General features: G+C 33.6%; 2 protein-coding genes across 5 annotated transcripts; both read left to right on the top strand.

Moving 5' to 3' along the window:
- Positions 1-874: 874 nt before the first annotated feature.
- LOC147381026 (putative UPF0481 protein At3g02645) lies at positions 875-2,292 on the top strand. The gene is made up of 3 exons (XM_086430931.1): positions 875-1,028; positions 1,280-1,632; positions 2,215-2,292. Exons 1-3 carry the CDS (start codon positions 875-877, stop codon positions 2,290-2,292), a joined length of 585 nt encoding a protein of 194 aa, XP_086287057.1.
- A 6,565-nt stretch (positions 2,293-8,857) lies between these two features.
- LOC147381025 (UPF0481 protein At3g47200-like) lies at positions 8,858-13,735 on the top strand. Of its 4 annotated transcripts, none has more exons than XM_086430932.1 (2): positions 8,858-8,998; positions 12,267-13,735. In XM_086430932.1, the coding sequence occupies exon 2, from the start codon at positions 12,282-12,284 to the stop codon at positions 13,581-13,583; it is 1,302 nt and encodes a 433-aa protein (XP_086287058.1). In that variant the 5' UTR covers positions 8,858-8,998; positions 12,267-12,281; the 3' UTR covers positions 13,584-13,735. The 4 variants fall into 4 exon arrangements, with proteins under 4 accessions (XP_086287058.1, XP_086287059.1, XP_086287061.1 ...); XM_086430933.1 differs by having other exon boundaries at positions 8,872-8,998; positions 12,274-13,735; XM_086430935.1 differs by lacking the exon at positions 8,858-8,998 and adding an exon at positions 9,174-9,604 and having other exon boundaries at positions 12,274-13,735.
- Positions 13,736-18,753: the final 5,018 nt, after the last annotated feature.

The raw sequence follows: 18,753 nt of genomic DNA, 5'->3' as shown, positions 1-18,753 counted from the left end.
AATTGATGGATAGATATCTATCGATAGATGATCATATCTTTCTCATATACAAAGTTAATATTTTGACAATGAATTTGTATGTTTAACCTTACTATTTATTTTTTAAATAACCTTTGCATGTTTGATTAAAGCAAACTGGGATAAAGATGTTAAACAAGAATGGAAGTGATGAAAGAATAGAAATTCATGTTTCTTCTGAAATTGAAGATGTGGCCGACAAAATATTAGCTGAGTCGATCAAGAGAAAAATTCATCCAAAACCTTCACAACATCCATGTATCTATAGAGTTTCCCCAATTCTTCAAGAAGGACAAGAAGACTGTTAGGAATTCGACCCGAAATTCCCAACCTGTGAGAAACAAGAAATAGAGAAAAAACACACACGTCGAAAAAGAAAACAATCACACGCACAAGACAGTATTTACGTGGTTCGGCAATTTGCCTACGTCCACGGAGTTGTAGAGAGATTTTCACTATTTCGAGAAGAATTACAAAAGTGCGGCTACAGTCTCAAAGACGACCACCAAAACCTAAAAACCCTAATCACCAAAAAACAGCTTCTATATACTGCGCACAAGATACACAATGGGTTACAAAACGGGCCCCACTCCATGGATTAAGCCTCAGAAAATATCCCATCAAAATACCACGCAAACATTATTCGGGTCGGGTCGGGTCGTCAACCGGATCAAAATATAACTAGGCTCCACAAAGCCAACAAAGACATGTTCTTACCTCAAGTAGTATCTATTGGCCCTTTTCATCGTGGAAAAGAAAGTTTACAAATCATGGAGAACATAAAAAGTGGTATTTGCATGCTTCCCTCTCTCAAAATTCAGCAACTTTGGAGGAATGGGTAAAAGCCATCAGGGAGATGGAGAAAAAAGCTCGTGATTGCTATGCAGAATCAATCAACCTTAGTACTGAAGAATTTATAGAAATGATGTTACTTGACGGTTGTTTTATCCTTGAGAGATTCTACTCATATGCAAAGGAATTTGAGATGGCCGAAGTGATCCCCTTCTCAAGTACAAGTTGGATGACTACTGTATTAAAAAAAGATTTCATATTACTTGAAAATCAGATTCCTTTTTTTATTTGGACCGTTTGTTCAACCTAACTAGGGTCTCAAACGAAGGAAATCGCTCACTCAATGAACTTGTAATGTGCTAGTTTGATAGTATATTACCTACAATTAAAAGATTCCAAGTACAATCTAGCATCCGTGGCAAACATATATTGGACTTGATACGCAATTTTCTCCTTCCCCCCTATCAAGCACAAGATGTCGACGATTCTCCAACATGGGGACACACTTATTCTGCCACAGATCTTTGGGAGGCAGGAGTGGATTTCAAGAAGAAGGACAATGGTAATGGTGGACCACTGGACATCACATTCAATGAACATACAGGGGTGTTAGAAATCCCTCCTTTCTATTTGGGAAAAGCAACAAGTTGTCTTCTCCAAAATCTCATTTGCTTGGAGGAATATGGTCGTGATTATATGACTCAGATCGAATCTTATGTTAGATTTATGGATATCCTCATTGACTCTCCCAAGGATGTAAGATTACTTTGTAATAAAGGGCTTATGGAGACCGTCAGGGACCATGAAGAGGTTGCACATGTTGTAAATAGGCTTGGAAAAGATCTACCATATGTGGATTTTTATTACGATGGGATGTGTACCACCGAGTTAATAATATTGCCAAACTGATTGGCCTAAATGGCGGGCAATCTTGATGCATAGTTATTTCAACACTCCTTGGTCAATCATTTCAGTTGTTGCTGCCTTCATAATTATAATTCTAACCTTATTACAAACTATTTTCTCCATTCTTCCTTAGAGACACCCTTCTTCTCATTCCTCCAAAGTCACACACAGCTCTTGTAATATCAATGAACAGTTGTATTGTAGTAATTATCCTTTTGATTACATGTATTCTGTTAGAGAATAAGATGCATTGTATTAAGATACATGAGATACACTGTATCATTGTTAGTGTATCTCATCACAAATGGAAGATTGTGATGAAGGATATTTTAGAATATATATTGATTTAGAATATATCAATTGGGATATTCTAGAATATTTATATTAGGTAGTTTTCATATATCTTGGTTGATGTCATGTCTATAAATACCCTACTAGGGCTTTTGTAAGAATCATCCAAGTATTATCAATAAAATTCATATTTTTACATGGTATCAGAGCTCAAACTCCACTGAGCACATCGATCTTGGTGTGCTGTTCTTCGGCGATGGCGGTGGCGCCATCGCCGAACCTTAATCATTTTGTTATGTTATTAGTATTTTTTTCAATAAAAATACCGTCTTTCTCTATATTTCGGATCTAGATATCTTTTATTTTCTTCTTTTCTATTATTCTAGGTTTTTTGTTTTTCCAATAAAAATCACAACTCCTGCTATATCTCTACAAATTTCCCAATTTCACACATTCACATTACATGATCTCATTTTTTTTTCCTATATAAAATCTCTCCAACGAGAGTTTTTTCATTTAAATGGCACAATCCTACTTTTTATGCTTTTGGGAGAGATCATGACAGATCTGGTCTAATAAACTACCGGCTCCGACAGACTCAAAAAGAGCGGGATGCGACAGTGATGGACTTCATAGATAGACGGTGACCACCAGCAAGCACGATTGGCACTTTGACAATCAATGAACAAATCTATTAATGAGATCAAGCAATTATTCAAAAAAATCAATTGCATATTCCTTTTTCAAAGGACTATGCAATTGCGGGAGGATGTTAGAGAATAAGATGCACTGTATTAAGATACATGAGATACACTGTATTATTGTTAGTGTATCTCATCACAAATGGAAGATTGTGATGAAGGATATTTTAGAATATATATTGATATTTAGAATATATCAATTGGCATATTCTAGAATATTTATATTATGTAGTTTCATATATCTTGGTTGATGTAATGTCTATAAATACCCTACTAGGGCTTTTGTAAGAATCATCCAAGAATTATCAATAAAATTCAATATTTTCTACATATTCAACTCTTAGTTGTTTCTCTTTACATATTCTAAGATGTTTGGTTATTTTTATATATTAATGAATGCCATATTTTGGTCAATAAATTTTTTTTTCTAATGATTATGTGGAACCCTTATGGGGAAATTGAATATATTTTGTTAATTTTCTTAATGATTCAATTTGTTTATTTTTGTACTTTCAGTGAGCCATGTTTCATTAAGAAATGTGTCTGTTTGTGCATGTGGAATCGCTACTGTTTACACTGCTTGGAAAGTAAAATAATAGTTCATTAGTCTATGATGTTGGGGATTTTAACCCTTGAACAAGAATTAAGACTAAAAATCCAGGATCTAGAGGAACAAAGGTCACAAGGATTAACGAATCCAAAATGTAAATAATATGCCTCTTTGGGAAGACGAAATGACTGTATAGTGGCTATAAGATCCGATGCCAAATAAAGCTCAATCCTTGTGCAATTTTCAATTAACCTGAAAAAGAATAACCAATACAGTGGAAAATGAAGTACTGCCATTTCCTTTTGTGCTAAATATGATCGAGATTAAATCTAGCGTACATTGGAAGGGGAGGACTACCCTTTTTATAAACAAATCAATTGGTTTGATCTAGTATTTCTCAGCCCATCACAGAGAACATGGATCCGGGTAGAATTGCTCAATGTGGAATACCATGATCGCTAAGCAATTGGTACTGCACCAATTTTATCATACCCCTTTTATTTTACACAAATTGCAAACCCATCCTTTTAGAAAAGGCATGCGTCGGTCGTAGAGAGGTTGTAACGAAAAAAAAAACTTTGCAATTGAGGATGACTCATTTAAAAATATGAGACCCACAAGAACTAAAAGAAACTGTGGACCATATTAAAATCGAACCAACAATCTCCCACTTGACTCATTCATGCATTTGAGTATTTTAAGAAAAATAAACAACATGGGTTGTAACCTTTAAAGTTGAGTAGCCACGCATATTATCAAAACTAATTTTTGGTATGAACTTTTACTTTCAATTAATCTCAAAGTAGCACTAATGATAGATCGTGAAAGTACAAATTATTCTCTATGACACCTGTAATTACGCGAGCTTCGAAATCTTTGGGATTTTGAACTCATCTACATGGATTTAGGAGTTGCCACCATTCAATTAATGTGTGAATAAACACCATATGAAATGTTTTGAAATCTATTTTCTTTAACTTTTAGTTACTCTCATATCCAAAGGATAGGGCAAAGGTCTTCCTAGAGAATCTATGATAAAGGAGTTCGATTGAGGGGCAAGAAATGTATTAGGCACTTTGTCCCTCCCATCCAAAGATGGTTATCGATAATGGATCAAATGTGACATTAAAAACTCAATTTTGGGGTTTAAAGATAGAAGAAGTTATAAAAAAATATTAAGAAAATTTACTATAGTTTATTTATAGAAAATAGCAGATCAAGATGATAAGCAAGTCCCAGTAGAAGTAGGTGCTTGCTAGTTTGTTTGTTTTTTTTTTTTTTTTTTTTTTTTTTTTTTTTTTTTTGAGCTTGAAACTTTGATGAAAATCTATATGGATTTTATCATTTAGGATCCCAAAGCTTCAAAACAATTTATGTGATTCTCGAGGAAACTTTATTTGTTAGTTTGATCCTTAAGTGATGTTCATGGATTAAACAAAACTATATTAGAATCAAATTTTATATATGAAATTTTTGTCCATTGTTGGACTATTTTTGTTGGCTTTAAAGATTGAATAAAAATCTATAGGGACTTACACTTTTGTTGTAATCATTTTTAAAGTAGGTTGTGTGCAAAGTGTATGCATGAGATGGACTTAATAAGAGAAGATTACCTTTTAAGAAGGTTTAGTGTTGTGTTTGGTAACAGTTCTAAAATTTGAATTGAAGTGGTCCACCTTGAAAATTCAGACTTTAGAAGTTTTGTTTCCATTTATTTTGGTTCAAATTTCAGACTAAATAAACAAAATTCGGAAGTTTTGATCAACGATGGAGGGATGCTGGATGAAACTTTTGAAATCTGATTTTTTTTTTATTCCTGTGGACACGGCTTTTCGAATATTTTTCAAACCTCCCTCCACTTTGGGGTGTTTTGGAGTCGCCACCATTCAAATTGGTAAAGGGGTGTGAATGGTCACCCGGATTTGTATTTTTTGAAAACTCATGTCATTTTGCCATTTTTGTTGACTCTCGTAAGATAAGGTGTATGGTCCAACCTTTGATTCGAAGGTAAGGGGGTCCATTTATGGAGTAGGGAAGGTGTTAGGCACCCTACTCCACCCACCATAGGTGGTAACCTCGGATCCGGTCATTTTTAAAATAAAGAAAATAAAATCGAAAATGGTTTGAGGTGTGCCCTCAAGTGTGAGGGGCTTTGATATTGATTTAGTCCATTGAGGGCACCCTTATTGAAAAAGGGGCCCTTGAAGGACTCAAATCATTGTGGTGTGTGCAAAGTGTGGGAAAAGGGAAAGTAGAAGAGGGGATGTAGAGGGGGTGTTCCTTTTGTTGAACCCACCTTGACCCTTCCTTGACTTCCTTTGACCTTCCTTTGAGTTGACTTGGACTTGCTTGAAGTTGTAGGAGATTGAATTGAGTTGAGAGTGAGGTGTTGAGAGTAGAGTGTTGAGATGAGATGAGAGTTGAGTGTAGTGAAGAGAGCAAAGTAGAGAGTTGTAGTATTTTGAGGATTTTTTCTTAATTTTTCATTAGTTGTGTAGGAAGAGAATGAAGGGGTTTTTATAGAAGTTGGGATGTATTTTAGGGGTATAATAGGGTGAGGGTTTAGAATGGTGGATAATGGCATGGGTTTTAGAGGAAAAGGGTATGAAATTTGAGATGAGAATGAGGGTATTTTTGTAATGATGGAAATGGGTTGTGTTTTAACCCAAATGGTTTGGATTTTACCCAAATCCATTTGGGTAGAGTGTTTGGTGGGATGAGATGAGTGATGGTTGATGGGAGGAGTGGTGGTGTAAGGGAGTTGTTTGGAGAAGGAGTGTTGAGATGGTTGAAGAAGTATGGTGTTTGATTTGGAGAGATGAGTGGTGATTGATTTGATTTTGAGAGGATTGAAGGGATGATGACATGTGGCAAATGGAGGGATGGAGAGATTAGTTGATTGGTGATGGTGGTTAGATGATTAAAGAGAAGAGTATGAGAGGTATGGGTTGAGGTATGGGTTGAGGTGATTTTATGGGAGTGTTTTAAGGAAAAGTGATGGATAGGTATGGGTTGTGATGTGGGTGGTTAAAGAATGAGGGATAGGTTAGGGTGTATAGGGTATGGGTTGAGTTGTGGGTTGTTGATGATGAGAGGATGGGGAATAGGTTAGGTTAGGGTAGGGTTATGGGTTGAGTTGTTGGTTGTTGATGATGAGAGGATGGGGAATAGGTTAGGTTAGGTAGGGTTATGGGTTATGATGTTGGTGGTTGATGATGAGAGGATGGGGAATAGGTTAGGTTAGGGTAGGGTTATGGGTTGAGTTGATTAGATGAGGGAGGTGGAAGGAGATGATGACATGTGTCATCTCTTGGTGATTGGTTTGATGTGATGATGATGGTTTGGATTGGGTTTGGGCTTAGGTTATGAGTTGGGCTTATGATTGGGTTTAAGATGGATTGGGTTTAGATTGAATTGGGTTTATGTTGGATTGGGTTTAGGAGAATAGTTTGGGTTTTATGTGATGGGCTTAGCTTAGGTTGGGTTTGGGTGTGGAGAGATGGTTTTGGGGTTCATGGGTTTAAGAAGAATTGTTGGGCTTGGGTAGCATAGTGTTGGGTTTGGGAGTAGGCTTGGATCATTGAGAGAAGGCTTTTGGGGGGTTTGGGCTTTGAGGGCCCGATGCAACTTTTATCACTATTTTGGCATTTTTGCGTCGAGGACCCGCTCAAATTCGGGTGTCTACAATTCCTAAAATACCTTTCTCAAAATCCTGATTTCTATTACTTATCATTTCTTTATACAAACCCTAAAACCCTTATTTTTAACTTTTCTACCTCTCATTTATTTTTTACCTCCCCTTCCTCTACAATTGTTTTGTCAATGTCTCTTCCTTTTCTCTCATTTCGTATTCGAAAACCTTATATTTTTATACAAACCGTAAAACCCTATATTTTTCAACTAGAAAATGAATGATTGTTTATTATTTGAATATTACTTTGTTAGAATATAATTTCTTAAGTATAAGTTCAATTTGAAAACAATACTTTTGGGGTGTTTGATTTATTACACAAAGGTGTATAGAGGCTAATCAGGACCAAATTTGCTCGTTAATTGACATGCTGAGTCCAAAGAACCTGAGACAAGTGCAAACTTTGACTGTAAGGATAAGGGATTTGAACAGATTCACTCAAGAGTGTCAGATGGGTGTTGACCACTGTTTGAATTGTTAAAGAAAGGAAGGGGATTCAAATGGATTGAGGAATGTGAAACACCTTTCTAGAACTTTAAGAAATACCTCGGAGAGCCACTCATACTCAGTATGCAAAAGAAGGATGAAGATTTGAAAATCTATCTGACAACAACGACACTCCCAGTAAGTTTAATTTTGTTCTAGTAGAAACTAATTAAGAAATCCTAGGAAATAAGAGATTTTGAGGGTCTTATTATTTTATATTTGGAAGTTGGAACTATCTATTTCCAAGGTGCAAGGTAATTACGTTAACATTTTTGGGGGTTTTATGCTCTAATTAAGAAATCCTAGGAAATAGGAGATTTTGGATATTTTTTTATTAGTTTTTATTTGAAAATTGGAACTACCTCTTTCTAACATGGGAGGCAATTAAAGTCACATTTTGGGGGGTCTTATGCTCGGCATGGATTTAGGAAATCTTATCTCCTATTTTATTTTTTGGTTATTTTAAAATCAGAAATGTCTATTTTAATAAATAAATAATTGAATTCCTCCGTAAATATTCTAAAGTGAATAGAAGATATCCATCCTAAATATGCTTGGCTCAAATTTTTTTATTATATATAAAAATAAAAAAATTGGGAGTCTTGTATCTTTGCGGGGTCTTTGGCTGCCGCGTAAATGACGGGTGCTCGAGCTAGCCCTAGGGTCGGGCATTTTACAACCACTCACATTTCGTGTCAAATCACTTTTACTCCTTAAATATAAAAGTAGGTACATTGTATAACCACTCAAATTAGGAGCATTTTATAATCACTCTAATTTGGTGTCAGATCATTTTTACTTCTTAAAAGTTAAAGGTGGGGCATTGATTTCTTGAACGGCAAGCCTTCTTACTAAGTTAATCCTAAACGATTATAATTTTAAGTCTGACTAATCTTTCTAAGTAAAAAATTTCATCCTTACCATGAGTCTTGGGCTTAACTTGTGACATCCCAAATCATGATCGGATGCTTCAATGTTGTATAAGACAAAATTTTAAGAATTTTAAAAAAAAATATTATTTTAATTTTTAATTTTACAGTTAGGGCTCATTTTGTGGCATCAAAATCCATGATCAGATGCTTTAAGTTTATAGATGACAAATTTTTATAAACTTTGAATTTTTTTTTTTAGTTTCCATCATTGATTTTAATTTTAAATTTCAGAGTTAACGTGGAAGTTTAGTAGTTGTATATTTTCAAAACCTAGGATCAATTACAAAAGTTTTTTTGATATTTTTTTTTAATTGAGTTTTTCTATGAAATCTAGAGCGTTGTGATATTGGATTGCCAACGTGATTATCTATTTGAGTAAAACGACCCTTAATAAGACTTAAAATCTTGCTAAATTAATTAGGAAAGTGTTGGTTTATTTCAACTCTTATCTAGGGTCAATCTTATCCATTCAGTATTCATAAAAATCAACATAAATGATTGCACAATTGTCTCTCTCTCAATAATTGCACAATACTTTTCACTTTGCATCCAAAGCAATAAACAGTAATAATCTCTCTCTCTCTCTGCTTCCTCTTCAAATTTTGGGTTTTTCGTCTCTGTATTGGGCCAGGTAATCATCTCTCTTTTTTCCTAAATTATGCTTCATGATGGATGATCTTGTGATTATAATTCTTACTTTAGAACATGGTTTTAAAACTCGATTTTAGATCTCGTCTAGTCCATGCCAAGTACCGAATTATCTCTCACTAGTTTTCCGATATGTTTGAGATGTCCGGTTCAAATACTGTTTTTCGTTACCATGTTTGCAATGCCTCTCTATCCAATTGAATAATAATACAATAAGTTACTGCAGTTTATCAATAACAGAGAACACACCATACGAACATCACTCACTGAATGATTCTATTAATTAGCACTGTTAATGGATCGAATCCAGATTGCATTGAATGCATTTGGGACCAATCCAATTAGGAATGGATCAGATCTGAAGCTGATCCAATAAGCATTGGATCGGACTCTGTTCAGATATCAATAACATGATCCAGACCCAATCCAATGACAATTGGATCAGATCTATATTGGCTAGATATAAATTGTAAGCAAACTAAATTAATATAAACAATATAAACAAGCGTACTACACTTTCACTTTGCATCCAAAGCAATTAACACCATTAATCTCTGTCTCTTTCTCTCTCCCCGGTATTCGCCCAGAGGTAATCATCTCTCTTTTATCCTTAATTATAGTTCATGATGGATGATCTTGTGATTATGATTCTTAAACTAGGAGAAGGGTGTATTTCAGTTGCCATTAAAGTTATGATAATTTAGTAATATCTGCATGAGAAATTGGTGATATGGGTCAAGTTTGATATGTTCTATGTTGGGTTTGAAAGTAATATAGATCTAGTTCGTTATTTATTGTGTCAAATTCGAGCTTAGAAATGATTTGGCTTTGAGATTGAGTCTGGGATGATGATTCACTATGTTGGACTTCGATCATGGAAATATAATTTGATAGAGGTACCTTGAGCATTTTTTCCATAGATGCACAAATTCAAACTACAGTATTGGTAGAGATTGATTTATCATTTTTGTTTTGGACTTTGACTTTTGGTGAAAGAGAAGGTATGCTATGTTATACATAATACATTTTAAGGATGTTTTAGTCTTTAGATTTAATAGTAAATACTTTGATAATTAATGCCAATAATACTATATAAATATATTCATAAGATTTTTTATATTTACAATAATGCAATTACACAAAGACCAACATACCATTATCTTTCCACTAAAAGAAATATGGTAACATCCCCATGAGATTTTGAAAATTAATATTACCCTACTTAATATATTTAAATTTGATATTACTATAATACCCCTAGAGTCAATCTCGTCTATTCAGTATACCCTAAAGAACCAATATAAACAAGTGTTCAACACTTTCCACTTTCTATCCAAAGCAATTAATACCATTTTGTTACTTATATAAAAAAAAAAAAAAGAAGAAAACAACACTATTGTTGAGAGCAAGTTCTTGAGATTCTTTGATAACCCAAACTTGTAAGATATCAGATTGAATCTTATAATGCATTGGTAAGGTTTAATGAGGGAATCCATACTTACTAGAGAACCAATAATATAAACAAATGATTTGCATATAATAAATGAATATTTATAAAATATAGCCCAATTGTATATTTAAAAAAATGTATATATAATAATGTCCCTCACCCATATGTGACGTTTTTAATAGGCTGACCCGCTATATGATTTGCATATAATAAATATATTTAAATTTGATTTTACTACTATACCCCTAAAAGATTACCATTTCAGCTCTTGTTTAGGGTCAATCCTGTCTATTCAGTATCCTAAAGAACCAATATAAACAAGCGTACAACACTCACTTTGTATCCAAAACAAGTAACAGTGTAACACCATTAATCTCCCTCTCTCTCTTCTCTCTTTTGTCCTAAATTATGGTTCATGATGGATGATCTTGTGATTATGATTCTTAAGCTAGGAGAAGGATATATTTTAATTGCTATTAAAGGTATGATAATTTAGTAATGAGTCATGCTGGAGTAACATAGAAATTGAAATTGATAATTTAGTAATTGCTATGGTTTTTTAGACAAATTTCAATAGACGAGATTGGATCTGGTGAACTCATATCTAATCTCAATAATAGGATCCAGACCCAATACACTGTCAATTAGATCAGGTCCGAGACCAGATCAAGCCAAACCCATTCAATATAAACGAACTTCATTATTTAAATAAAATATATAATACAATTTCCATACATTCTCACATTTTATTGGACATGCCCCTATTAGATCCGGACATGGTTGATGTTAACGCGTTCCAATAAGTTATGGGAATAGAACCTTACCTGATCGGGGGTCCTCATTGGAATCCAAATCTTCAGTCTAGGACCGAAGTTTGGAACAGATCAGATCAATTGACAGCCCTACTATTGATGGATTTTCTTAGATTGTATTGAACATGGAAATTTATAAAAAGTTAAGCAATTTTTGTTAAATGATGAATCTATTGATGATTGGTTCGGATTTTGACAAAATTGAAATCGATCCAAACATGATCAGTTCTACATATTTAGAACCGAACCAATCCAAATCAATCTTGGTTCAAATTAGTTCGGATCGGTTCTCATACTTATTATGTTCAATGGTAAAATTAAAATAGTTAAAACTTAAAACTAAGCAAAACAAATATTAAACAAAGCATCATGCATAACAAATTAAAAATAAAAATCATTTAACACTTACCTTGTAAGAGATGATTGAAAATCAAAGTCATTCTTAAAATTAAATGTTGATTGTTATTTATTCAAAGTCGAAATCAAATGTTGCTTGTTGCCTTGTAAGTAAAAGTAAAGGGACACATGAGTTTTTGATAGTAAAATAACAGAGGAAATGAAGTTAAAGATTTTGATGAGTTACCTCTAACACATTAACATAGTTGAGAGAGAGAAAGAGAGAGAATAAAAGAACAAAACTACGAAATGATTTTTATCTATACATATATATATATATATATATATATATATATATATATATATATATATATATATATATATATATATAAATTGGTTCGATTCTCGGATTGGTTCGGTTCTATTATACCCCTAATCTGGAATTGAACTAAATTAATAAGATTTTTTTTTGACAATCCGCACCCAAACCAATCCAATCCAAAAGGCTCGGATTGGTTCGATTTTCGGATTTACCCAATCTAATGTGTACCCCTAGTATTTCTGATGTTCACATAATCAATATTTGAACAATGCAATTGAATTTTTGACCATACTATTTATTTTTAAATAACCTTTGGCATGTTTGGTTAAAGTAAGCAGGGATAAAGATGTCAAACAACAATGAAAGTGATGAAAGAATGGGAGAAATTCATATTTCTTTTGAAATTGAAGATGCTGACAAAATATTAGCTGAGTCGATCAAGAGAAAAATTCAACCAAAACCTTCACAACATCCAAGTATCTATAAAGTTTCCCCAATTCATCGACAAGGAAAAGAAGAGATGTTTATACCTGAAGTAGTATCTATTGGCCCTTTTCATCGTGGAAAAGAAAGCTTACAAATCATGGAAGAACATAAAAAGTGGTATTTGCATTCTTCCCTCTCTCGAAATTCGGCAAATTTGGAGGAATGGGTCAAAGTCATCAGGGAGATGGAGAAAGAAGCTCGTGATTGCTATGCAGAATCAATCAATCTCAATACTGAAGAATTTATAGAAATGATGTTACTTGACGGTTGTTTTATCCTTGAGAGATTTTACTTATTTGCAGAGGAATTGGAGATGGACGAAGAAGACCCTTTCTTAGGTACAAGTTGGATGATTCCTAGATTAAAAAAAGATTTCATATTACTTGAAAATCAGATTCCTATTTTTATCTTGGATCGTTTGTTCAACCTAACTAGGGTCTCCAAGGAAGGAAATCGCTCACTCAACGAACTTGTAATGTGTTACTTTCAAAGTATATTACCTACAATTAAAAGATTTCAAGTACAATCTGGCATCCATGGCAAACATATATTGGACTTGATACGCAATTTTCTCCTTCCCCCCTATCAATCGAAAGATGTCGATACTTCTCCAACATGGGGACACACTTATTCTGCCACAGATCTTTGGGAGGCAGGAGTGGATTTCAAGAAGAAGGACAATGGTAACGGTGGACTACTGGACATCACATTCAATGAACATACAGGTGTGTTAGAAATCCCTCCTTTCTTTTTGGGAAAAACAACAAGTTGTCTTCTCCAAAATCTCATTTCCTTGGAGGAATATGGTCGTGGTTATACGAGTCAGATCAATTCTTATGTTAGATTTCTGGATATCCTCATTAACTCTCCCAAGGATGTAAGATTACTTAGAAATAAAGGGATTATGGAGACCTACAGCTGGGACCATGAAGAAGTTGCGCGTGTCGTAAATAGGCTTGGAAAAGAGGTAATGAATGTGGATGTTTATTACGATGGGCTGCACCACCGAGTTAATAAATATTGCCGAACTGATTTGCCTAAATGGCGTGCAATGTTGATGCATAATTATTTCAATACTCCTTGGTCAATCATTTCAGTTGTTGCTGCCTTCATAATTATAATTCTAACCTTATTACAAACTATTTTCTCCATTCTTCCTTAGAGACACCCTTCTTCTCATTCCTCGAAAGTCATCACTCCCAATTCTTGTAATATTAATGACAGTTGTTGTAATGTAGTATTCAACTCTTAGTTGTTTCTCTTTACATATTCTAAGACGTTTGGTTATTTTTATAAGTTTTTTCTTTATATATATAAGCCTTGTTTGTTTCAAAAATTTGTGTGTGTGTGTGTGTGCGCGCGTGTGTGCGTGCGTGTGTGGAATCGCTATTGGTTATATAAGGGAGTAGATTACATTGCTTGGAAACTAAAATAATAGTTCGTTAGTCTATGATGTTGGGAGTTTTAAAAACCCTTGAACAAGAATTCAGACTAAAAATCCAGGATCTAGAGGAACAAAGGTCACGAGGATTAACAAATTCAAAACGTAAAAGGATATGCCCGTTCGGGAAGACGAAATGACTGTAAAGCTCAATCCTTGTGCAATCTTCAATTAACCTGAAAAAGAATAACCAATACAGTGGAAAAAGAAGTACTGCCACTTCCTTTTATACTAAATAAATATGATGGCGATTAAATCTAGCGTACATAAGGAAGGGCACGACTACCCTTTTTATAAACAAATCAATTGTTTTGATCTAGTATTTCTCAGCCCATCATAGAGAACATGGATCTAGGTAGAATCGCTCAATGTGGAATGCCATGATCCCTAAGCAACGGATTGCACCAATTTTGTCATACCCCTCTAATTTTACACAAATTACAAACCCATCCTTTTCAAGAAAGGCATGCGTGGGTCACATAGAGGTTGTAACCAAAAAAATAAAACTTTATAATTGAGGATGACTCATTTAAAAATATGAGACCCACAAGAACTAAAAGAAATGTGGACCCCAACATTAAAATCACCCTAACAATCTTCTACCACATGCTTTTGAGTATTTTAAGAAAAATAAACAAACGTGGGTTGTAACTTTTTAAATTTGAGAAGCCACTCATAATTTTGAAAAATTTATCAAAACTAATTTCTGGTATGAACTTTAACTTTTAATTAATCTCAAAGTAGCACTAATGTTGGGTCGTGAAAGTATAAATTATTCTCTCTATGACACTTGTAAATACGTTAGTTTCGAAATCTTAAGGGTTTTGAGTTCATCTACACAGGTTTAAGAGTCGCTATCATTCCAATAATGTGTGAATGGGCACCATAAAAAAAGCTTTGAAATCTATTTTTATTTGACTTGTAATGACTCTCATATCCAAAAGATAGGGCAAATTTCTTCTTAGAAATTCTATAGTAAAGGAGTTCGGTTGAGGGACAAGGAAGGAGTTAGGCACTTTGTCCCTCCCATTTATAGATGATTACTAATAATTGACCAGATGTGAGATTAGAAATTCATTTTTGGATTTTAAAGGTAGATGAAGGTATAAAAAATACTGAGAAAATTGACTATAGTTTATTTCTAGAAAATAACAAATTAAGATAATGAGCCCCTACTTGAAGTATGTATTTGCTGGATTTTTTTTATGAGCTTGAGACTTTGATAGAAATCTATATGGATGTCATCATTTAGGGTCCTAAAGCTTCAAAATAAGTTTATGTGATCCTTAAGGAGATTTTATTTGTTAATTTGATCCTAAGTGATGTTCATGGACTGAACAAAATTATATTGGAATCAAACTTTATATATGAAAATTTCTTCCATTATTGGATTATTTTTGTTAGCTCTAAAGATTGAATAATAAGTCCATGGGAACTTACACTCTTGTTTGTAGTTATTTTTAAAGTGTGTGTGTGCAAAGCATATGCATGAGATGGACTTAACAAGAAAATATTACCTCCTAAAAGTGTTACTTTCTAACTTTATTACCATCTAAGGAAAAAATAAAATAAAGAATTATTATACTAGGAAACTTAAAATACGAGAAAAGTACAGAAAACAAATCATCTACACTATGAATTAAAATTGCATTAAGTAAATAAAATTACAGCGTCCTAATCTAATGCTCTCAAGGAGCTTATTGAGGACTTATTAGGGAAGATTACTTAAAAAAATGATTACTCTCTCTCCCCAAGCTTCTAGCTAAGGAAATGTTAATCTACATTAATAAAGTAAAAAACATATAAACAAAGTAAAATGGCTTAAAATTAAATAAATGAGAGATTAGATATGACAATCGACATTTTAACCCCACCTTGGTCTTCTTCTTCCTCTTTCCACTTTTTTCTTTTTATAATTTTTTTTTCTATAGATTTTAGGAGAGATTTGAGAGAATAAGGTGGGATTTGGACAGAATTTTGGATCACCAAATGAGCTCATCCCCTTTGCCTTGAATTTTTTTATTTATTTATAGGATTTTGGAAGACCCTTGGGGATAAATTGATTATAAATCTTCAAGTTCCCAATAATTGTATTAAAACTTTTATGAAAAATCCAAATTACTTCCCCTCTCCTTGATTTTGATGTTCTTTCACTGACCTTTTGAATTCACCAATCATGATTATCAATGAGTAAGATAGTAAAAGCTCACAGAGAATTTTTTGGGAGGGATAGAGTGGTTATAATAGTTTGGTTTTGAGTCAATTATGAGGGAAACAAGCCAAATGACATATAATTAAATGATAGGTTTTTAGCCTCTTTTGTCACTTCCCTTGAAATAATCTTTAACAAACTATGGATTAAAGGATCAATTGACATAAATTCTAAATTTTTTTCCTAGGGAGGATAAAGTAGTCATAGACTTTGGAAGATAATCAATTTACATTGAAAGCCATGGCACTACGTGAAAATACACAAAATTCGACGGCCCAAAACCGTCGAATTATGTAACTATTCGTCGGCCTCGACCGTCAAATTCATCCGTCGAATTTGGCCTTGTCGAAAAAAAATTCGACGTTTGAGAACCATAGAAATTTTATATAATTCGACGGCCCAAAACCGTCGAATTTGTTAAATTAGACGGCCCAAAACCATCGAATTTGTAAATTAGACGGCCCAAAACCGTCGAATTTGGTAAATTAGACGGCCCAAACTGTCGAATTTGGAATTTTTTAACAGAATTTCGACGGCTTTAGGCCGTCGAATATTATATTTTCGACTATAATTTAAAGACTAATGAAAACTCGTTTTTATTCATTTGTCTTCAACCCATACCTGCGAAAAAAATCACACATTCATATCCATATCGACATTCACATCCCATCCACACCAATTTGCATTCAAGCATTTTATTCATAGTATCAAAGAATAATAAGATTTTAAAAAAAAAAAATTTACTTATATAAGCAAAATTTTAATCACACATATTGTAAGAATTCCTAAGATCATGTTCACATACATCAATGTAATGAAGTCTAAAACCTAAAACAAGGTTTTAACTAGAAATTTGTAGATACTCTATTCACTTCATGATGAGTTAATGGAAGAAGGAGTTCGTTAACTCCATTTTATCCCATCTAACATGGAAGTGTTCTTTTTGGGGTATTTCTTACTTCTTGATGTGAAAGACTAACAGCAGTAAAATTTTCCAAGCTCATCATTGGGGCGCGAAGATACTTGGGGCACCGACTTAAGTCCATAAAACCAGATAAAGGGCTCATGTCTCTTTGAAATTTTGTGAGTCATCGTGTAGGCAGCTGAAAGGACATTAGGTATCGAAGTCAAGATTTCTTAAGAGAGAAATGAAGGAAAAGCCTTTTGCAGGTTGCTAATCCAGGTTGGAATAGGAACCAAGGTCGTACATCTTGCCCAATTAGAAGTCACAGATGTTTTGTACAAGGTAAATCTGAAAACAAGTTAAAAAATACCAAGTCATGCACATTCTACATCAAAGGCAAGGAAACCATAGAGCGCAAAAAGAATGTCAAAGCTAATAAAAAGTGAGAAATAAATCATATCATGTAGCAATAAAGGTTATTTTTTTATGGTGAAGTGCAGTCATGTATCTTGAGACTTACAAATCTATGGTTCCCAAAACTCAGACATAGAGCCTGTTGTGTGTTTTGTGTACAAAGAGCTTATAGCTGGAACAGATGGTCTAGGATAAATAAATAAATAAAAGAAGAAATAATACCAATGAGGGAAAATGTGTTTATTTGGTAAAGACCAAACAGATGGTCTAGGATTTGCTTAGTGGCAAATATGAAGCATAACAAGTCATTGAACTTCAATTGGCACCAAAATTGTTTTAAATATCTGAAGCATGGACACAAAACTCATCTCCACAAATGATGAGTTTGAACCATGATCTTAACAAACCCCATATAACTTTATTAATAAAAAATAAATAATTCAACTTCAAAAAGGCTTACTATTACAATTTAAACAAGCTTTGATAAGCATGCTTCTAATTGTTTTGGTTGAATTTAATGGCCATGAGCTCCTACCATATTATCCATTGGTTACTACCCTCGATAGCGCAATCTATATCGTGATGTAGACCATCAGAACATAGAAAAGATTTCCTTATCAAATATGTGGACATTTTTTCAACTATTTATCCTAAATTTTTATTGTTTTAAACATCTTAATTCTTCTTAGTGTTGAATTAGACTGCACTCCAAAGTTTTGGTTGCCAAACCCTTAAATTGTTGTCTACTAAAAGCAGCCCTTTATGTTTTTATCCAAATTCTGGTAATGTTCATACTTCATTGTTCCTTCTTATGTAGACTCAGACAAATTAAATTAACAGTAACATACTAAGTTTAAAAATTCATACTTCATCACAAATCTAATTGAGTTCAATGTCAAAGCTTAGTTATCTAAAAACCTGTAGGTTCTATAATGGATTTGTTTTCAGCAAAAAAGAGACATTACTTAGCCAAATTCTATGAATTTTCATGATTCATGCATGAACCTTTCAAGCAAGCATGGTAAGAAACAACACATGAACAGAGGAACAAACATGAACAGAGGAACAAATGAATAGCATGATCATTAAAGTTCAATTTAGCATTCTAGAGTGATTTTTTAGGAGTTTTTTTTAGGGCTTTTGAGAGAAATAGACTTACAGATGAGATTTGGAGTGATTTGATCGGTGGCACTGATAAGTGAGCATCAGTTCTTAGGGTTTTCGACTTGAACTCTGATTTCTTCTTCGATTTGAGCTTTGAGAGATTACAAATCCATTGTCGAATGAGTTATCGATCCGAAATGTGCGATTGAGAGATCGTTCGGTGTTGAAATGGGAGATCGAGAGATCGTGATTGAAAT

Source organism: Akebia trifoliata, unplaced genomic scaffold, assembly GCF_017979445.1.
Source record: "Akebia trifoliata isolate Shusen 1 unplaced genomic scaffold, ASM1797944v1 Contig00816, whole genome shotgun sequence".
NCBI lineage: Eukaryota > Viridiplantae > Streptophyta > Magnoliopsida > Ranunculales > Lardizabalaceae > Akebia > Akebia trifoliata.
Note: the sequence above shows the minus strand (reverse complement) of the source record. Positions and strands in the feature narration are given on the sequence as shown.